Source organism: Callionymus lyra, chromosome 19 (assembly GCF_982586985.1).
Source record: "Callionymus lyra chromosome 19, fCalLyr1.hap1.1, whole genome shotgun sequence".
NCBI lineage: Eukaryota > Metazoa > Chordata > Actinopteri > Syngnathiformes > Callionymidae > Callionymus > Callionymus lyra.
Window position 1 is genome coordinate 20,194,796 of NC_141836.1, and position 22,723 is coordinate 20,217,518.

At 41.3% G+C, this 22,723-nt stretch overlaps 2 protein-coding genes and 1 long non-coding RNA gene across 6 annotated transcripts in view; all 3 read left to right on the forward strand.

The window, feature by feature from the left end:
* LOC148059882 (uncharacterized) overlaps positions 1–22,723 on the forward strand; it is a 312,120-nt gene that overhangs the window by 114,914 nt on the left and 174,483 nt on the right. The window lies entirely within an intron of this gene.
* Positions 4,855–10,243, forward strand: nsfl1c (NSFL1 (p97) cofactor (p47)). Its single transcript, XM_087780896.1, has 9 exons — positions 4,855–4,994; positions 6,652–6,752; positions 6,861–6,938; positions 8,442–8,607; positions 8,788–8,883; positions 9,087–9,196; positions 9,282–9,419; positions 9,520–9,690; positions 10,071–10,243. The coding sequence occupies exons 1-9, from the start codon at positions 4,893–4,895 to the stop codon at positions 10,231–10,233; spliced, it is 1,125 nt and encodes a 374-aa protein (XP_087637022.1). The 5' UTR covers positions 4,855–4,892; the 3' UTR covers positions 10,234–10,243.
* Positions 14,410–21,934, forward strand: fkbp1ab (FKBP prolyl isomerase 1Ab). Of its 4 annotated transcripts, none has more exons than XM_087780898.1 (5): positions 14,410–14,564; positions 14,679–14,726; positions 18,907–19,019; positions 19,374–19,541; positions 20,819–21,934. In XM_087780898.1, the coding sequence occupies exons 1-4, from the start codon at positions 14,528–14,530 to the stop codon at positions 19,500–19,502; spliced, it is 327 nt and encodes a 108-aa protein (XP_087637024.1). In that variant the 5' UTR covers positions 14,410–14,527; the 3' UTR covers positions 19,503–19,541; positions 20,819–21,934. The 4 variants fall into 4 exon arrangements, with proteins under 4 accessions (XP_087637024.1, XP_087637023.1, XP_087637025.1 ...); XM_087780897.1 differs by having other exon boundaries at positions 19,374–19,537; XM_087780899.1 differs by having other exon boundaries at positions 19,374–19,524; positions 20,804–21,934.

Here is a 22,723-nt window from a genome sequence, read left to right on the forward strand (position 1 = left end):
CCTACACACGTGTGTGTTTGTGTGTGTGGCCGCGATATGGACATTTAAATGGTCTGAAAGGGCCTCAAGGGTTGTCTGGCTTTTCTAGTGTGGTAGTAAAAGCGGCACTGAAATGTTGTTAGTGTCTGTTTACTGGCTGCTTTATCTTCCTTTGATTCAGGTTTACCATCCATTAACAACCATGCACGTCACTGGCAGCCTCGTTGAACTAATGATTTCACCGGATGATTGACTCGCACCCTTGTCCACTCGTCTATTGTGGGTTAATGGGCAACGCTTTAATTGTTACGATACATAGGTCATCTGTCCTGCATTCAAAACCACCTAGAAATATACATTAAAGTAAACTAAAATACAGTTTGGAATGAGTACATCAGAGTTTTGGCCCTGAAGAGATTTTGATGACGAAGAATGTAAAGGTTGGTAAAAGATGGATGGCTGTGTCTAGACTTTCATGATTTTGCAATAGAAGACAATCAAAAGATTAGTGCGGGACATGAAAGATTAACTTCGGATTCACGTCATTTATTTATAAATAAAGCTTTGGAGATAAATCCCTGTTCATTCAAGCAAGGTTTATTTTTGGTTTCTCCGAGGAGAGTTGGACTTTTTCACTTCAAGGCTTTGTTGACCCAGTTTTCGTCAACAGGATTAGTCGGCAGAATCGTTGGGTGGGAAGTTAACAGTTCAGTGACCGTAACACAGCTTAAGGTTTCTATGAGTTTATCCATTTTTGTACTCCCTTTTTTCTGGCGAATTTTATAATGAATAATGAAATCTGAGGCCAACTAGAAGAATCCAATCCTGTTTTTTTTTTAATGAGTCCTTCTCCCTCTGAAGACATGACACCTCTCACCTGATCTTGGAGATTCAACCACTTGCATGAAGGATCTACATTTATTTAGCTAAAATAAGTCATAAACTGCCTAGTCCAACCAGTCTAGAGTTCCTGGAGGTGCCTGCACACGTGCACAACATCTGGCCCAAATAAACAACGTAATGACAGCAGAGATAATAAAGCTCTTCCTCTGTTACTTCCCTTGCAGTAAAACTGTTGTAGATCAGCCCTGTTAAAACTGATAAACAACCAGAAACATTCGGCTATCTGCTTTAGTATTTATTAACGTTTAATTTAACAATGAGGAAAAAAGCCTGGAAATTGAAATCAAAATTGTCTTGGATCTTGAGTACCATGTTGCAGATACCTTGTGAGGACAATAGTCCCGTGCAGGAGTTTAAATGTGAGACAAGATCAGGGAGGACTGTCTAGGCAGTCATTAAGCTGATGACATGAGGAAACACCATGTCCATGGAGAGGTTTGTGAAGTCTTTTAATCTGGAATTTGATGGTCTCTCAAGAGTGGTGTCAGAGAGAATATGAAGGTCTAGGACAAGAGGATGGTGCATCTGAGGGGACTAGTTAAGCGGTTTGTCACTGATTAGGACAAAATAATCCGCACTGACTTTTATATTTATGTATTTTTTATTAGCAGAGATTCATGATCAGGTCAAGATCAAAAGGGTCAACTTGATGTTCTGCACTATTGTCTTGAGGCACCAGAGGTTATTTAGTCTCCCCTTTTTTCTTACACCTGTATCAGTATCATCACTGGTGGTGGTCTGGTGCGAAAATACCAACATTCCTAGCACTGCTTGAATAACCTTGAAGTCCAAAAACTGTCCCTTAGGCCATTCACTTTTCTTTGTAGTGTCTTACAGAGACAGACAACTATTTGTGGGTATCAGGTTTGGGGGCGAGAAGTGCATTATTGTCAAAGTCCTAAATCCATGCTTTTGCCCTGTAAGACAAACTCTGGTTTATGTTGTTCTCCTGGGATAAACTGTTCTTTCTGGAGCTGTCTGGACTTTTACCTGAAGCCAAAAATGATAAAGCATTATGGCACTATCTAGTGGGTTCTGAAAAGTAGTGGTGTGTATAGCAAATCATTTGCTGATTATATGTATAATATATATAATATATTTGTAATATGGACTGAGTACTTGCTAGACAGGGTAGGGTACCGCTGTTACTTTAATAATAAACCGTGGGTAACAAAGGAGGTCAAGGATGTCCTTAACAGGAGGAAGATGACTTTCAGGAGCAGAGACAGAGATGCTTGATGTCAGCACAGCAGGAGGTGAAGCGATGCTTGAGGGAGGCAAAGGACACCTACAGGAGGAGAAGGTGAACAGGGAAAAATAAGAGAGGTCTGGGATGGTGTTAATACCGTCACTGGACACAAGACCAAGTCCTCTCTGACTGCAGTGGACACAGTGGAGGAGGCAAACAGTCTCAACAACTTTTTCAACAGGTTTGAGCAGGTCACCTCACCCTCACTGCTGCACGCTTCAGAACCTGCCCCACCTTCTTGTGCCCCCCTCAGCTCCACACAATCGCTTCCCAACATCACCTCACTCCAGATACACAATGTACTTCTGAAGATATGTCCGTGAAGGCTGCTGGTCTTGACAAGGTGTCTGCTTGACTACTAAACACCTGCGCTGCTGAACTAGGTGAGCCGCTCCAGCATGTCTTCAACCTCAGTCCGCAGCTGGGGAAAGGACCAACCCTGTGGAAGACTTCCTGTATCGTTCCAGTCCCTAAAAAAAGATCCGGCCGAGCGAGCTGAACGATTACAGACCGGTGGCACTGACTTCACAGCTGATGAAGACACTGGAGTGGCTTGTCCTCAAATTGTCTCAGTTCCACAAGACACCTTGCAGTTTGCCTACCGGCCATCCTTCACCTCCTGCATCGGACCTACTCCCACCTGGATAAAGGAAGCGGCTCAGTGAGGATCCTGTTCCTGGACTTTTCTAGTGCCTTTAACGCCATTCAGTACACTCTGCTGCAGGAAAAACGGACAAATGTGTATGTGGACCCTGGCCTGGTTTCCTGGATCCTGGACTTTCTCAATGATCGACCACAGTATGTCAGGCTGAAGGACATCACGTCTGACACTGTGGTGTGCAGTACAGGAGCACCTCAGGGGATAGTACTGGACCCTCTCCTCTTCACCATCTACACTTCAGACTTCAACTCAGAGCTGAGTCTCGTCCAGAAGTATGCTGACGACACTGCCATTGTTGGATGCATCAGGGACAACAACGAGAACGAGTACAGGACTCTGATACTGGACTTTGTGGACTCTTTCTCATGCTATTAGGCTGTAAAATTCTGAGTTTGGGGCAGGAGTGGAGTGAAAAGACGATATTCCATATTAATCTTTGCATCCTTTTCTTTGTTATTTTTCTTTGATCTATGTTCTTTATCTTTAGATTTAGATTGTGTTATCTTGCACTTTCTTTTTATTGCACTTTGTTCTTGTTTCATGAATCTATACTCTATGTTGCTGTTTGCTGGAAAAACAATTTCCATGTATGTATATATACTTAAATCTGCCATTGCAGAATTTACAGACAGCATGACTCTTGACTAAGACACAGTGGCAGGCCTTCCCTGCTGGACTAAACATAATCAGAAAATACATTTTATTTTTTAATATATTTTTTATTATTGTTTATTTTTCATAAATATGTATTAAATTAAAACTTCCTTTTTCTTTCTTTCCTCTTGCTTACACAAGTTGCGCATTGCTTCCAGGATTGTATGTTCATTTGAGAGCTTCATCCAATCGATTATATTTGAGCTGTCACGTGTTGCCAGAAGAAATTTACCCGAGGCCTTCAGTCGTTTCAGAGATGGCCCTTGCCCATTAAAATCAACGGCAGCCGAAGGATTGTGTTAACCAATCAGATTCCAGTTAGCGACACGTCAGCGGTTTGGAAGCTACCCGTGCCACAGCTACCATGACGCTGAATGTGTTGAGCGCGTTGAACACGTGACACGTTCATGTCCTCTGATTGGATAGCACTTAGACTCGTCACATGGAGCTGAAACGATGATTTGAGTTATTTTAACTTTTTGTTTTTCAACACACAATGGCTGAAGAGCTTGATCTGGTCGCGGATATACTTGCAAAGCCATTTTCAAGAAGGATATTTCAAGAAAAGCTGGACGTTGTTAAGAAAGTTATGCTAACTCCGAGACGAGTCTTTCACGAGTTTCAAAGGATTTATTTATTTCCTCCATGAAATACGTGAGTAAATGTTTTTTTTTCTAAATAATGTTGCGCTTTATGAGATCAATAGTGGTGCTTGTGTGTGTGTTTGTCGCTGAAGCGCGTAGTGTGTGTGTGTGTTTTGTCCTCTAAAAGCAACATAGCTCAAGATTGTGAAATAAGCTACTTTAGTGGTCTGCGCTATTTCACTGCTTATAAGTGAGAGCCTATATAAAGTACAATTGAAGATATACTAGAACATTAATGTTCAACATTTTGTTTAAAAACCACCGATATAATTTGAATTTCAAAATAATATGGACATATTATGTCTTTCCTTTTGAGATTTTAGACAAACGCAGGATGTTTAAAAGTAAATTGTTGGTTTTTTTGCGTACTAAATTAAAGTATCGATGTTGAGTGTTCTGTATAATGTTTGGAAACACTTCCCCCCAGTGGTCTGACTAATACTTACATGTTCTTGTCGTGCAGAGAATGTTTGTTCAAAGTTGAATACATTATTATATTTTTTTCGATATAAATAATGAGCACAATGAGACAAGTAGAAATATCAACAAAATAAGTGACGCATTATACAAGTCCAAAGAAAACCTTAATAGATTAATTAGCACTTTGTTTACGTCTCTTTGTATGAGAAAAAATATAATGATGTGAATCGCAACGTTTGGTTTTGAATTTTAAAAGTTAGTATTCGGTTCTATGTGTGTTTTTGTAAAACGCTAAAAGCGTTTCAAGCAGCGGCAGGAACCTTGTTTGTTGCTTGTTTCCTCAGGTGGAGACGGAAGGAATTCCAGACGGAGCGAGGCAAAAATGGCGACACAAGAGGAGTCTGTTAGGGAGTTCGTAGCTGTCACTGATGTGGACGAAGAAAGAGCCAGGTTTTTTCTGGAGTCCGCTGGATGGGACCTACAGGTACTTGAAACTGAAAATAACCGGTCGAGTTGTTGAGGGATGAGTCCGTGGCACCGTTTTTACTGTCACATATGTAGCTTCGCCGGCTAGCGTTAGCATTCGTTACCGGTAGATTGTGCAAGTCACTCTGTGACAATGGCCACTAGCTTTGTACCCCGATAAAAACTGACCACCGTTAAGGTTGTTGTTTGACACGAAATTAAACGTGACCTTTTCTTTTAATGCAAGTAAACGTTCTGACTAAATCTACTTTACTTGGGTCTGTTGACTCTTGTTAGTTAGCATTAGCGAGATTCGATAAACATTATATATTGTACTCGACAAATATAACTTGCGTGTTACAGAAATCAGAATACTTGCATAATCCATCAGACTGCAATAGTCTTAGATATATCGATGGCCCACACTATACTGGACGGAAAAATACCTTAGTCAGCTACTTTCATTTAAAAAGAACAATACATGTTGTGTTGGCCATTATTGTTTCCGTGTCATGTCAGTCAGATTTCTTTTTAGCCCCGAAAAAATGCATTGTAAGATTTTATTAGAAAGAAGCTTTAGGCGTATTTGCATTAAATTAATTACCCGATCTTCTTTACAAAATAAAGAAAGCAGGTTTTTTAAGGTCCCGTTGACCCACAAAATTAAACTCAAACCTCTTTCTTAACTCTCTGTCTCCTAATATCATGTGTTGCAACAATAAAAAATAAAAACATACTATCAGAAGTTGGAACAAATTGAATACAAAAGAATATCCTGGATTTTCTTTGGAAAAATACACATTTGCTGCTTCTGAGTACAACGGTAGTTAACCCAAAATTCAAACTTCACTCATTTTCTACTCACCCTTAATTCAACTGAAGGTTAGTATTATTTTCAGACTAATCTATTCCTTTATTTTCTGGAACTCCTTTAAACTGACCTTTTAAAGTATATACTTTATTGAATATTGTTTTTATTGTTTAAGCGCTTTGTGACCCTCTTCTGGAAAAGCGCTATATAAATAAAAATTACTTACTTACTTACTTTTGAGATTTATAGACAAAAATATACATCCATTTTAATAAGCGACTGGCGCCCACTGCACAAACTTCCTCAAAAAAGACTAAAAACGAGATGTTTCCAAAGCACATAGAGTCTGTCTGCACTGGAAGCGCTCTTGATATTCACCTGGAGTACTTTCAAAGTACTTCTGGTGTTATTCTTTAAATGCCTGCCAGAACGAGCATAAAATATAGATTTATTTTTATTTTTCTGGCACAATTCTTCTTGTCGAGGATTCGACAAGATAGACATTACAGATGAGCAATATTGAGGCATATGGATGTGTTTAAGCCTCTTTTTCGAGGAAGTTTGTCCACTGGGCGCCTGTCGCTTCATTATTACAGCTGTACGTTTTCTTCTATATCTCTAAAAAGGAACAAATTACTCTGAAATAATCCCAACCCTTAGTCAACATGAGGGTAAGTAGAAAATGAGTGAATTTTGGGTATTACTTTAATGTACACATTGTAATTACCTCTTTTTGGAAGTTAACATTACTGTTGAATATCGACTAGACATGGTAAGGCAGAGTGGTAGAACATTTTAGAGAAACTTTTAATCTGGTTGTCATTTTACCCAATTTCTGGCACTCACACCGTCTTAAATCTTTCAGCTAGCACTTGCCAGTTTCTTCGAGGATGGTGCAGATGATGACATCGTGGCTATTCCTCAACTCGAGACTGGCTCATCTGTGTCTAGATCTGCAGGTCCCAGGTAACTTTTGTCCTGATTGATTTGCTTACTGACTGAATTGTATCCCCTGTGTGAAAATACAATCGATACAATGTTAATAAATGACATTAATTTTTTCTTTTTTAACAGTGTACAACCCCGGGTGACGTCTTTCAGGGACCTGATGCAGGAGGCAGATGACGAAAGTGATGAGGAAGAGGGTCAAAGGTTAGTTATGTCTTTTTCAAAAATCACCATTATGGTCATATGTTTGTCTCAGAATTAAATTAGTTCACTTTCTTTGCTTCCTAGTATCTAACATTTATAGATAACATTTAACACACAGTTGAACATTCACCATTTGCTTCTCTGTGAGGATTTGATTCGAGGAATATATTTAATAGAAAAGAGTAGGTTCAATGCTTAAAAGTAGGGATGCACAGATCTGTCTTTTATGGTACCGATATCAGTACTTGGACTTTGATTATTGACCGATTAGCATACCAGTGTTGGATTATTAACTTTCTTGCCCTACTGTAAAAAAAAACCATTGATCATGCTTTAAAGACTATAAAAATGCTGGTTGTGGTAAACTGTTAAACCGTTTAAATAAATAACTTTGTAATTCCATATATGAAGAAAACATAAAGCATAAAGAAAATTATTAAATTGTAAACTTTGTTTACTCTATAACCTGAAAAAAGTGAAGATTTGTGTTACAAGATAAAGTGCAACAACCCTGCAGGTGTCAAGCTCATTTAGTAAACACAAACATTCCAGAACTAGATCAAATTAAAACATTTGTAGAATAAAGATATGAAAATTGAATGTGTCCATTTTTGTTTAGAGAATGATCATGGTTATTATTATTATTATTATTATTGTGATATTGTTGCAACATGCGTTTAATGTGAAATAATTTAATATTTTAATAAGCAAAAAAACAAACAATATGAAAGTGTTTAAAACACCATTTGTCAACAACACAAATCAAAGCACCCTTATAGTTCCCCCTGCTTCAAAAATAAATAGTGGTTTGCCAATGAATGTAAATTAAATAAACACATATATTATAAATATAATCATATATTTGAACAACAAGTGCAAATATAGTTATTAAACTGCTTGGATTTAATGCGCGGTTCAGAGATTTTTTTTTTACAGATACCCGAACCAACTTTAAGAGGCTTGATCAGACCAATATCTGATCCTAATATTGCACCGCTGCAACCCTACTTATAGGTGACTGCTACAAGGGTCAATTAAAATAAATAAAAGTTATTTTTATCAATCTTGCATATTTACAATACTGTATGTATTTACCACAGTGTTTCTGTGAACCTTTAAAGGTCTTACAAAGTTGAAATATGTCAAGCTGATGCCAATTGCCATTATTGCTGATGATTGTGTGTCGCAAGTCATAAATCTTCTATTGCAGTTGTGAAACTGCCATAAACACTTGAGCTTGGCAAGAAATACCATTGTTCTAAAGTGCTTAAACAAGTTGTTTTTATTGTCAACACTTCAACCTCATAGGTGTGTAGTTTCAGCCTCGGCTGGTGGGTGTGGAATACAAAATGCACCAAACAATTTTTTGCCTCACCCTTTTTCATTGTCGGCACGTTGGGCTGTACCGCTGCATCATCATGTTTGCTTGAAACCTGTTTAACAAAGGATCATTGTAGCCTTCAGCATAACTCATTTTCGATGCCGTTTAATTTGATCATTTAGATTTTTTGCCGGGGGATCCGAGCGCAGTGGGCAGCAGATTGTCGGCCCTCCGAAGAAGAAGAGCTCCAATGAGGTGGTAGAAGATCTGTTCAAGGGTGCTCGGGAACATGGCGCCGTGCCGTTAGACCGCAGTGGCAAGAGTCCAGGAGAGTCCAGCAGGTCAAAGGTGATGCCATTTGACATGCATATGATGAATGAAACGGGCAGAAATATTATTTATCATTTATGTTTGTAGAACTTCCAAATCACCAATATTCTACAACTGTAGTTTCGATAAGCAGATCAAATCAAGGCCATGTGTTGTTGTTGACCCGTCGATTTGTTGAAACCTTTTCTTGTCATGCAGCCATTCCTCGGTGGAGGGTACAGATTAGGGGCCGCCCCAGAGGAAGAGTCCGCTTATGTAGCCGGAGAGAGAAGAGCCTCCAGCAGCCAACAAGATGTGAGTAAGATGTGCTTCACAGATGCATCATTCAAGTTTAACACATTAACTTGCTTTAACCCCTCATAATAAAAGCATGTTTTCAAGTATGCATTCAATAAAGTCTTAAAAAAACCTAGAATTAATTAAAATACTGAATATACAGATGATAAAGCATAAACATTTGAAGGCTTCTGTCATGAAAGAGAAAATGATTTTCATAGGTGCATGTGGTGCTAAAGCTGTGGAAGACTGGGTTCAGTCTGGACAATGGTGAACTCAGAAACTACAGTGATCCTGGAAATGCCAACTTCTTGGAGGCGATTCGAAGAGGGTAAGTTTTCTGATCTTGAGCTCAGTCACTGCCTTAGGACGATACAGTTGTATTTATTGTTTATCGCTTCCCTCCCCGTCTGCAGGGAAATTCCACTAGAGTTGAGGCAACGCTCTCGAGGAGGCCAGGTCAACCTGGACATGGAGGACCACAGAGATGAAGACTTCTCCAAACCTAGAGTGGCCTTTAAAGCGTTTGGTGGTGAAGGACAGAAGTTAGGAAAGTGAGTTGATCAGAATGAACTGCATTGAGTTACGTCTAAGCTAGTTACGCAGGAATTGCGCAAGAAAACTTGTTGTTTACTCGTTGACTGTTGTCCACAGTGCAACCCCAGATCTGGTTGCAGCTGCAGCATCATCTCAGCAGGACCAGGCAGCGAGTGAGGCCCAGGCTATCACCTCTGTCAACCTGGACTCGTCCCAGCCAGTCACCAACATTCAGATCCGATTGGCTGACGGCGGCAGACTGGTCCAAAAGTTTAACCACACCCATAGGTCAGTGAGCCACTTCACATATTAGACTTTTTTCCCCTCAACTGCTTCAAGCAAACGTAGAATATACAGACTTTGAACTATTTTTCATGTTGAGGCTTCTTTAAAATAAAAATACATTTTGGCCTAAAGCTATAAAAGAACGGATTAATAATAAAACAATCCCAAACCGTAATTGACACAAATTTGAGTGGAAAATGAGTGAAGTTTTAATTTTGGGTGAACTACAACTTGTATGTGGGTTCAGTCTGAGAGTTGTGCAGTGTTGTGTCACTGTCAGAGCATATTAAGGTCAAATAATAATGAACCATTTGAATGACACTAGAAGTCACAATTAAAGAGTGACTATGATGTTGTGTTATACGGTCTACTTGTCTCAACAGGGTGTCCGACCTGCGGCAGTTTTTAGTCGCGGCCCGGCCCGCCATGGCAGCCAGAGAGTTCGTCCTCATGACCACCTTCCCCAACAAGGAGCTGACGGATGAGAGTCAAACGCTGCAGCAGGCCAACCTCCTGAACGCCGTCATCGTGCAGCGGTTACAGTGAGGACCCAGAGCTGGTTTAACACCCCTCACCTCCAGTTCCCATGAGGTGCAGAGCCTGAACCCCAATGGATCCTGCTGCCCCTTATTGAAGAGGAGAAAACTTGGACTAATGTATATGAATTTCAGATTTTCTTTTTTCTATAGTGAATTGTTACATTAATCTCCACAGAAACCAGCTTTTGTCCCTTTTCTCAGCCTCTGCAGATTATGAGCAATCTGCTGCAGATGTTCAACAGCTGAACCTTCACTTAGCATCAATATTGTTTACGGCCAATCCACACAAACTCCCACTCGACCTGTAGAGATTCTTCTACCAGTAGCCTTACACCTTCAGAACCACTTCTGTCCTAGTTTCAAAGGATTATTTTTCAAAGGCTTCCTTTATTCACAGCTTAGAATCGATCCATCAGAACCAAAAATATAAATACAAGTAATAATAAAAGTTCATAAGTTAACATAAAAAATGGAACAGTTCTGTTTCCGTCTTCAAAATGGAAATACATTATCTAAAGTGGGCTTTCAATAGTCTCTGACGTTTCTCTATAGTGTTTCAGCTCTTGTAGCTGCAGGTTATTGAATTTGGAGTGACTGAGATAGATAAGACGAACTAAAATCAATCTTCATTTGAATTCATTCTTGTGAAGCAACTGTTCTGAGACTGTGGCACTACAGTAAGTTTGGACCTCTGGTGTAATAAATCCATTACGGTTGATGTTTCAAATCCTTGTCGTATTTTTTTTATGGGGGTGGAAAGGGGGGTGGGGTTCCTCCTAATGGAAGTGAATAGTCACAGTTCTGCTTTTTGGTCGGATAAACAATTGTCTTGATGGTTGTATTAAACTTTCATTTGAAGTCAGATATGGATGATGAAGTAAACAGATGTTTTGAAGCAGAGCTGGATGAGTTATTCTGTGTGTGTATTATTATAGTGATGTTATTCTGGCCTTGCTCAAGGGAGCTATGTCAATGACTCGCTATGGCAACCCTGGTTGAATCCTTCAAGACATGCTCACTCTTGACAGCTAAAAGTCAAGTGCCCATCAAGCAACAGGTTGCTGGTTCCTGATAGGTTGGATTTCTGTTGCTATGTGACCATTTGATGTAATTGATTGATTGAGTTGATATTTAACTCAGTCATTCTTGATTTTCATTTAAGGACTCAACATTTAACAAACTATATCTAGTACTATGTAAAAGTTTGGGCACCCATGTCAGAGTTTCCTTGATAAATCATTGCTTGTTTGCCTAGAGACTTTAACTTAATATCGTATACAAACGCATAAAAATAAAGTTAATATAATTACAGAAAGTGTGCAAGAATGATTTAAACAAAATTAGGCATGTGCCTTAATGTATCCTCTCAGTATCAACTGTGCGGATCATTGTGAGGAATTGGAATATCCAGAGACAAAGTTCTTAGATTAGATAAGACTTTATTGATCCCACAGCAGGGAAATTTCCCACGTGCAGCAGAACAAAAACATTTAACAGGGACAAAAGACAGAACACCAAAGAAAACAGACATGAACAAAAGCAAGAAAACATCAGCCACACACATCACTGTAGCGCCGACCAGTAACATCATAATCAAAGTGGTACGAAGCCTGACAGTAAAAAAGTTAATTATGCTGAGAATTATTGCACAGGAATGGACTTCCCTGAGTAGCCGAACCAGAAGAGGAGGAAGTTAAGTACTTGAGTTTAAGACAGCGTGTTATAGAGTCTGACTGTGGTTGGGATGGGGAAGCGTTCCTTTTTGCACATGGGGTACAAGAGTTTGACTGAAGGAGCTGCTCAAGGCTCCCACAGTAGTGTGGAAGGGCTGAGAGGAGTTGTTCATGATAGATGTTAGTTTGGACAACGTCCTCCTCTCACCACCTCAATGGAGTCCAGTGAACAGTCCAGGACTGAGCCAGCTCTCCTGACCAGTTTGTTAAGTCTCTGCCTGTCCCTCTCTGAGCTGCCACAGCCCCAAGAGGTAACAGCATAAAAGAGTGTAGAAGCCACCACAGAGGCATAAAAAGTCTTTAAAAGTTTCCTGCACACCCCGAAGGACCTCAGTCTTCTCAGCAGATGGTGACGACTTTGGCCCCTCTTGTACAGGGCATCGGTGTTGTTGGACTAGTCCAGCTTGCTGTTGAGGTGAACACCCAGGTATTTGTACACCTCCACCTTTTCAATGTCCAACCCCTGGATGTTCACCGGCGCTGTTGCTGGAGCCCTCCTGCTGAAGTTGATCACCACCTCCTTCGTCTTGGTGCCATTGATTTGTAGGTGGTTCCGCTCACACCAGGCGAGGAAGTTGGCTCCCTGTATTCCAGGTCCTTCCCCTTGGAGATACCGATGGCTGTGCCGTCTGAGAACTTCTGGAGGTGGCAGTGCTGTGGCAGAAGTCTGAGGTGTACATTGAAAAAGAAAAAAGGAGCAAGCACTGTACCCTGTGGAGCCCCCGTGCTGCAGACTACCACATACGACACACAGTCACAAAGCCTCACGTACTGCGGCCTTTTGGTGAGGTAGTCAATGGACCATGCAGCAAGGCGACGGTCAACCCCTGCACCTTCCAGCTTCCCCCTGAACAGCGCTCGGTGGATTGTATTAAAAGCACACAAAACATAACTCTCACAGTGTTGCCAGCGCACTCTAGGCATGTGAGGGACCTGTGCAGCAGGTAGATGACCGCATCCTCCACACCGATTCCAGGCCTGTACGCGAACTGCAGAGGGTCCATCGCGTTGTCCACGAGGTAACGTAGTCTTTGGAACTGGAACCACACAAGATGTTTTCCACAGGAGCGGAACTCTCTCCAGGCTAAGGCTCAAGTTAAAGATGGACCCACAGACCAGTTCCAAAGATTAACATCATCTTGCTGCAGATGGTGTCACTGTGCATCATTGAACTATTCAGGAAGAAGATGGTGTATGAATGAGTAATTGCAGAAACGCCTTTTTCTCTTGGTTTACTTGTCAAATCTAGTTGTGGTTATTATTATATGTGGTCATTGTGTGCTGCCAGTGCAGGCACCGGGAATGTTGTTTAAGCTGAGATTGGCGTGGATTCTGGAGCACAATGTCTTGGGAATCAGTGAGAAAGTTGAAGTTGCGTTGGGGCCGAATCAGATCTTTCACCGTAAACACTGCTCACAATCTCCTAAGGCGTTCATGCAGAGGTCGAATCCAAAGTGCTGGGATGGCCATATCAGTCCTCTGTCCAGTATATTACTAAACATTTAGATTAGATTAGATATACTTAATGAATCCCACTGGAGATCTCTTTCAGGAAATTAGGCATGTGTGGTGTAATTTAAAGTTGGCTGTCAATGCCTGGAAACCATCAAAGCTGACTGAACTGGAGATGTTTGATAAAGAAGAATAGAAGAAATTTATTTTGCCAGAACCCAGACTCTAATTAGAAGCTACAGGAAGCATTAAGCGGCTTTTATTTCTATATTACATTTCTTTTGTGGTGTCTCCTATATCAGAAATATTAACAATTTGTATTATTGATTATTACTTCTGAAATGTGTTTTGTTTTGACATCAAGACGCTTGTTTAAGTCAAGTTTATTATAAAAAATAAAAATAAAAATAGTGCAAAAAAGGGAAACACACTCTATATGGATTTATTTTTTAATGTTTTTATCTGAAGGTCGGTGCGTGAATATAATGCCGACATAATACAGGTCCGTGGTGCAAAAAACATTGACGATCTCTGTCCTATATTTTATATTTCCCTTACATTTCATGACCAATGATTTTGAAGGAAAATAACAAAAGTGCACATGGGAGCCCAAACTTTTATATAGCACTGTGAAACCACAGAGAAAATAACTGCAAAAGAAAATGGTTACTGTGCCTCAAAATAAAAATTAATTGATATATTGTCTGATCTATTGATTATTACTGGCTGAAATTAGTTTTGTTCTGAATAGAGATCAGAATTTCTCTAAAAAAGCACGTGACTCTAACGTGTAAAAATGCGCATGTAGGAATGTTTCAATGTGATCACTTCAATAAAAGTTGGGAAATTCGCAAAAACATGATTAACAACATGGTCAAAAAAATGACATCGTTTTTAAACCGCAGAGGCTATAATATTGTTACATATTCACACCAAACCTCAAATGACCCCTAGGAAGTCCTACGGTGTGCTTTTATTCTGAAGGCGCAACTTCGGAAGCCCCGTGCTCCGAGGTAGCTTGACGCTGCAGACAGCGAAACGGGGACATCCGCCGGGAAGCAGACAGACAGATTGCGTGCGTGAGGAGTGTTTGTCGGGCACAACGAGGCGAACATCATGGGAGTGGAGATCGAGACAATCACCCCTGGAGACGGTGAGAAGACACGAACACCCAACCACCGATTCCATCATCTGAAAGTTGCGCCACAAATGTTGGGACTGAAATCTTCTGTCTTTTTTTTTTTTTTCTTCTCCTCCTTCTTTGCAGGAAGGACTTTTCCCAAAAAAGGGCAGACGTGTGTGGTGCATTATGTTGGTGAGTTCCATCCGCAAACTTCATCCTGCGCCACCGATCTTTGGCGAGACGTTTGAAAGGCAGCGAGGCGATGGTCAAGTCAGAGCCGAGTGAGGCTGGTTTGTTGCTTAACCCTTTCACGACAAGATCTGGATCCTCGGGATGTGTCATGGTCAGCAAACGGTGCACTGACCTGAACCAGGAAACATGGGAAGGGGGGGTCGAGGGGGATCCAGGAAAAGCCAGTCGTCTGTCTGGATTTGGGAATTGGGAGCAGACGGTGGGAGACAGATTCCACCACAGGGTTCACTCGGAGGGCCAGCCAGACGCACGGAAACACCAGGCATTAAATCCGGTCTGATTTTCCGGCTCTTTCTGTCTTTGTGCGAGTTTCTAGGGGGGGTTGGTGGCTGAGCGGATTATAACCGTCTGGGAGGCTCCGACAGGGTCGTAATAACCCAAATGTTGACGTAACTGGGGCTGACTCGCTTTACATGCTGGTGTTATACAAGCGACATGGAAGTAGAAGTGAAGTTGTTGGATCAGTCAGAGCCTCCTTCACAGATCCTTCTTGATAAGAGATGTCCTGAGGGTGCAGGACATCAACCCAGACATCACCCGGTGGGGTCACTGTCTGCTCCTTCTCTGGAGAGATGAGGAGAAACAGACCAACTCTGGAGAACATCTTGTCTTCCCAAGTGCACCAACAATCTTCTGATTCAGAGGGTCACAAATAGACATGTGGATGGGTGGTTGTCTAAATATAAAAGTATATTCATGTTCCCGGTGACCTATAAAAAGGGCCAGAGATGACCCAAAATACAAGCGTCACTCCTTTTTACTCACTCTCGTGCCGACTAAGGGTTGGGATTATTTTCAGAGTAATATGTTCGAAAGATGTAAATCCATTTGAATGAAGATAATGACATTCGGTAGTCTTCGTCCAAATACCCCCATGACACTCGTCTGTAATGTCTTGCATCGAAGCCTCGACGAGAAGAGTTGTTCTGGAAAAACTTAAACAAGTCTATATTTTAAGATTGTTTGTGGCAGAAGTTAAAAGATTAACGATGTATGCAGAACGGAAGTACTATGGAATTCGGCTCACCAATGGACAAGTGGACACTGGGTGTCTGTCTAAAGATAAAATACATTAATGTTCCTGTTGGTACGGTGACTTATAAAAATGCCAAAGATTATGAAAAGATAAGGAAGTAATCATAATTGTTTGTGTCTTCTCGTTTAGACTATTGTAACAGTTTATTTTGGTGTCTAAACAAGAAGGATCTGTTTCGCCTGAAGTTGATACGGAACTCTGCAGCAAGAATTCTGACCTGCTCTAGTAGTAGAACTCGCATTTCTCCGATCCTTAAATCTCTTCACTGGCTGCCAGGAGAGAAATCCTTCCAGGCTGTTGCTCCTAAGCTTTGGAACGATCTTCCTCTCTCTCTGTATTTGATGGATCTACTGACTACTTCAAGAAACATCTTAAGACATTATTATTTGTGCAGGCTTTTCCCTGATTTTCTGGGACTCCTGTGTTTGTCTTATGTGTCTTGGCCTTTTAAAGTATATATTTTAACTGTGTATTGTTTTTAATTGTTAAAGCGCTTTGTGACCCTGGTCTAGAAAGGCACTTTACAAATAATGACTTACTTACTATTAATGTCAACAACTGTAGTTGTAATAACAGTATAACTACCGTTGAAAAGGTAATTTGATGGGAATTAGATACTGTTAATTTGGTGGGTGCTAAATGACATGATGTTGCATCGTCTACCAAGTTAGTTTATTTAGAAATGTATATTGAAAGAAAAACACTCTTAGATGTTTATGATGCAGCAGAAATATTTTGGCTAATAAGTTTTTTAAAAATATGACATGGTTTTGCCTCTAATCTCTGGACTCTTCAGTGATCATTTTCTCTTTTCTATCTGAAAAGGTTCTGATGCCCAGTCATATCTGCGCTACATTTGATTTAATTCCTTTGTACTATTTAAGATAAGCACGTCAAGAGTCAGATCACCGCTAAGATTTCTACTATAGTTCTCGACATTTGAAAGTCTTGTTTACATAATACAATCACTCAGGGATCCAGTTTAAAAAGGAAGACGATCCAGTTGTCATTTTTATTTAATTTTCCATGTGCTTTTTGTTCTTCTTCAGGAAGAATAGAACGAGAGATGGAAGCTATATATTCCCTGCAGGTGTCAGATGTGAAGCATTATTAATGAACATGACTGAAATGGTTTAAACCTTATGGCACTTGTCATGTAGAAAAATACAAAAGTTGTAAATGCAGCGCTGCCTCTTTAAATTCAGATGTGTTCTTGTTATGTGTTTTGATCAATGGGATCTGTGTTAAATCATAGTCACGTAACCTTCAATAACAGTTGGAAATATCTTTGTAATGACATTTATAGTCGCCACATGTCTAGACGATGACATCACACTCTGCTGCTGGTCAAACGGTCATCTGATCCAGGTCTCCCTTGATACTATTCCTCGTGTCTACCAGCTCAGGGTCAAGGGTTTATCTTAATATTTGATGATCCATCCCCCAGATTGATGCATGTCTTTTATGAGCCCATCGTGTCTCAATTGTTTTGTCCTATATATTCACTTAATCCAGAGGCTGAAGGTTTTGGAATAATCCAAGCTGTGTGTTTTGTTAGACAGCTGTGTCTAGATCTGGGAATCTGAAGAGGAGAGACGTGAAGATTTTATTTCTGAGCTGTAGGTTCTATTATGGTCGCAGTGGAAGAGAGACGCGAGTGAAACACGAGCAGGTACTGATACAAGTCACTCTCTGGTTAATAAAGTCTTCTGGGTGTTGTCACTTAAAGTGTTGCTACATGTGTCTCGGGTACTGATGTTACGTGGTGTGTCTTTGTATCTGCAGTATACACTTCTATTGATGTTAAACATTCAATAAGTCAATTATTCTTTGAGAGTAGTTTGATAAAAATTAAAACTTTAATAAAAAAAATGTTAAACTTTGATAAAAATCGTTGCCTGCTTGTAGAAATGCCAAAAATGGATTAAAAATAAATAAATCTGAGAATGTTTTAAAGTTATTACTTTTTTAAGTTCCCCCCGTCTGAAATCTTGGCGAACAAGAGGTTACAAGAGTCAATTATGACGTAATAATGGCTTCACTCCTCCTCCAACCAGCTGTAATCACGCCTGACTTTGTTAATACAACAAGTCCCTTGGAGGTGAAGACTTCCAGGATTATGATGCGCAATGACAAACCATAATGCTTGACCAATCACTGCAGAGTGTTTTTCTGGTGATAAAATCTTCTTTTTTTTACTATAACCACACTCAAAGTATTTGCTTAAGCACATTTTGTAAAGTAAATATTTTGTACAAACACTGAATACAAAAAAGGTCCAAGGTCTATTCAAGAGGCGCATTAGATGTTCATAAGGTTAAGGAAAAAAATAAAATAGTAGTAGTAATAGTATCTGATGAACCAAGAAAAATATTCAAAACAAAAATGACAGACTCAGAAGAACTACTAAGGGCTAAAAGAAGGACTTAAAAAGGCTGTAACTTGCTTAACATTTGATCTACAGACTCTAATTTAGTTTTAAATCTTGCTTGGAGTATTTAGTGCACAACCATTATCAGCCTTATTGCCATTCTTGATAAATGGATGGATGGATAGACTTTATCGATGCCTCTGGAGGTCTCCTTCGGGAAATTGTTTAATAAAACTTAATAAGACCAAAAGCGAAAAACGGGAACTAGTCCAGACACCATGCAGTTCATGGCGGTGATTCTGAGCCATAGAAAAGCTGAGTAGGACCCGAGAGAGGACAACCAAGCTGACTCAAGTTCCATTTATAGATATTGATATCAGATTCATTTCCACTCATCCATGAATTTACAAAATTCTTTACATGTTTTTAAGGAAACGCAACATAACTTGGTTGACATTAAAAATAAATGAATTTTTTTAAATTATGTTTGTTCTAATTGCACCTCGTCCACGTATCACGCTCTTCTGAACAAAACCTTTTGATGTGTACTTGGGTGTCACTTTTATTTTTTGTTTCTTCAATGGACACTTCTGTTGTGTCACTACTTCCACTCACTCTTGACACTGAGGTGCTGCACCAGGTTCTTCTACCATCCAAGTAGACGTTACACGTTATACTCTTCTTCTAATCCTGTATTTTATTTTCCTCTCCAGGCTCCCTGACAAATGGACACATATTTGACTCATCCCGTGACCGGGACAAGCCCTTCAAGTTTAAGATTGGCAAACAGGAAGTTATCCGTGGCTGGGAAGAAGGTTTCGTGCAAGTATGTGTTTGTAAACTAAGATTTTAATCTAACGGTAAACAAGCAAATTATTTTGTGTTTTATACACGTGTAAAACTGAATTTTTCAGGTTTTTTTCATCAGTATTCCTAAGGTCATGCTAGATACTGTCCTGCAGTGACTCTCACACTTTTTGCCGACTCACTGCTGTGGTTTCTCTGCAGTGCTGTGCCAGATTTAAATGGAGAGGACGAGCAAAACGACCTCCCCGTGCACTTCTTTCTCTTAGATGCTCATTTAGCCACTTTTCTTCACTTTAGTTTGTCACACTAAAATCACACTTGGCAGTGTGAGGGGAAAATTGGTTGTTGTCAACTCTCGGCTCTGCCTCCACAGATGAGCGTAGGCCAAAGAGCCAAGCTGACCTGCTCGTCAGACTTCGCCTATGGAGCAAAAGGTCATCCCGGCATCATCCCTCCAAACGCCACCCTCGTCTTTGATGTGGAGCTGCTAGGACTAGAATGATTTCAATCAACCACGTCCACATCTTGATTGATTGTGTAGGTAACATCATTTCATTGTTTGTTTTGTTTGTGATTACGATGTGTTGAGGCTTGCTCACGTTTGGAGAACACCTACCCTCCCTTTAAAGTGTTATTAGCTCACAATCAACAAATCCCTAACGGCATTCTGAAAATCTCATTGAATGTGAAGTGATCACTGCGAAGGGGACAAATCCATGTATTACTCTCCGAGGATCTTTAATATTACTCTGTGTGGCTCTGTGGTATAACTGCGATGATCCATGGCATTACTCCGCGATGCTCCCTGGCGTTACTGCGCTACGTTCTCTGGTGTTAATCCGCAACGCTCTCTGGCGTTACTCCGCGACGCTCTCTGGCGTTACTCCGCGACGCTCTCTGGCGTTACTCCGCGACGCTCTCTGGCGTTACTCCGCGACACTCCGCCACGCTACTCCGCAACGCTACTCCGCCACGCTACTCCGCCACGCTACTCCGCCACGCTACTCCGCCACGCTACTCCGCCACGCTCTCTGGCGTTACTCCGCGACGCTACTCTGAGACGCTCTCTGGCGTTACTCCGCGGCGCTCTCTAGCACTACTCCTCGACGCTCTCTGACGTTACTCTGCGACGCTCTCTGCCGTTACTCTGCGATGCTCTCTGGCGCTACTCCACCACGCTCCCTGGCGTTACTCCGCGTCGCTCCCTGGCGTTACTCCGCGACGCTCCCTGGCGTTACTCCGCGTCGCTCCCTGGCGTTACTCCGCGTCGCTCCCTGGCGTTACTCCGCGACGCTCCCTGGCGTTACTCCGCGACGCTCCCTGGCGTTACTCCGCGTCGCTCCCTGCCGTTACTCCGCGACGCTCCCTGGCGTTACTCCGCGACGCTCCCTGGCGTTACTCCGCGACGCTCCCTGGCGTTACTCCGCGTCGCTCCCTGGCGTTACTCCGCGACGCTCCCTGCCGTTACTCCGCGACGCTCCCTGGCGTTACTCCGCGTCGCTCCCTGCCGTTACTCCGCGACGCTCCCTGGCGTTACTCCGCGACGCTCCCTGGCGTTACTCCGAGACGCTCGTTGTCGTTACTCCGCCACGCTCTCTGTCGTTACTCCGCCACGCTCCTCGTGGCATCGTTACTCTCTGGGATTGCTCCGCGACATTGTAGTAAGAAAACTATGAAACTTAAAAAAAAAAATAGCATTCGTCATTACACGATGATTGTAATCTGATCAGACTAAACTCTACTTTTAACAAACAATATCTGATATTTAAGAGAGTTCAGGAGCTGCTGTGTCCTTAAACCTACCTTTTGTATCCCCAGGTGACATCCTCCCTGTGACTTGGAGAGAACCAGGAGAGTCTGCACTTGATTCTAGAACAGGCTTGAGTCTATAGGTCCACTACATTTTTTTGGTTATCATTCTCATGTAAATGTGTCATATATAACTGCTAGTCAGCCTCCTCCATCCTGTGTGACATCACCTCAACAATGCTCTCTTGTTTTTTCTGTTGTTGTTTTTTGTAAGTGCGCTTTACATCTCCGTGTTTTTCTTAGTGCATGGTTGTGCTAAAAAAAAGTGCAAAAAATACCAATGAACCACTCAGAGTTGTATCCTAATCAGTAGGCGAGTAGTGAGCAGGTGCACGGTGGGTTCGCAGATGAAAAGATATGAAAAGCACAATTTGTATTTGAACCCTTCCAGCTCTGGTCAAAACAGTCTGGATGTTTGGATCACTGGCTGGAAGGAGAACTAACTGTACATAGAAAATGTGCCTAAATGGTTGGCAGACACATGGTTAGAACCGTTCCCTCTCTGCATGTTCTCCAGCAGGAACCCCTTCCTTCCCCCCAGTATATGGAACGCATCCCACTCGCATTACTGTCTGCGCTCACAACTCAACCTGCCGAGTCTTTAAACCCCATTTAAAGCCATACACGGGTCACATGGTGCAACGACCAGATTCGCCACATCACCGTTCTTTTCTTAGAGAAAAGAGGAAATACTTGAAATCTGCACGTAAAACGAGCGTTGAGGAGTCAATCAGATTGTGACCTCGCCCTCTAATTATTTTGTCTAGCAGCTCCAATCACATATTTTTCAGATGCCAACTTTCTATCTGTAAGAAGATTTACTTTTGTGTCAGTAAAGTACCACACGCTGCCTATACCTGACGTCCGTGTTGTGGCAGGCACGCTGACATGAGTGGTTTTCTATTTCAAATAAAGGTTTAAATGGAGTTTAAATGAAGGATTCTGCTAACCTGACTGTCAGATGTTGATCTTGGTTGTTGATTTGGAAAAACAATGTAGGCCGAGCTGCAGCAGGTGGCAGCAGTCCTCGTCTGTACTGTGTAGATATGTGCTGATGATATGTTAGTGTATGCAGGCTAAACCAATGACGATATACTGTATTTAAAATAAACGACGTGCTCTCCACTGTCTGTCTTTGTCTTTAATGCTCGTGAGACATGCAATAACTTAACTAGGGAATAAGATGATTCATTGAGTGAATCAACCTCCAGAGATCTGGGCAAATGGTACAAAATTACTTATGTTGCTTGTGGTTATATAGTTGTGTTGTTTAACCCACATTTGTGTTCATTTGTGTTGATATTTTTGTGCTGTTTAAAGTAAGTGCTTGGATCTCTGGAGGTTTTTTCAACCACTTCTTCTATTCCTCGATGTCAATGGTTATGTGTAATTTCTAATATATTTTGTAAAAAACTGAACAAGGGGATGTAGCTTTTTTAACCCAGGTGATCAATATAACCTTAGTTCTACGAATGTGTGCGATTCCCTCTAGCGGCTGACGCTAATCCCACTTTGTAAATGATGCCAGGTTTCATTTAGTTATAAGTTCATAGCCAAATATAATGCGTGCTTTCTAGTGGCCTTTCAAAATAAAGACACTGCATGATGATGCAGCATCCAAGCGCTGATGCTGTATCATGAAGCCTCAACAACCCATCACTAGATAAATATTCTCTCAGTAGGCCGTTGTTTGATGAAAGGCAGCCTCCAGTGGCCTGCGCCCCCCAAACATTGAGTAGCTGTGTTAAGGGTGCCCCTGTGTCTTTCACCCTGATTGCTCGGTCTATGCAGCAACACCGATCTCATAAGTCGGGGAGCCCCCTGTCAATAAACCATGTGAAATAGGACCTCAAACCAAACCGGGCCTCTGCAAACACCAATGCAGATCCAACGTGTACGTTAAATATGCCCAGA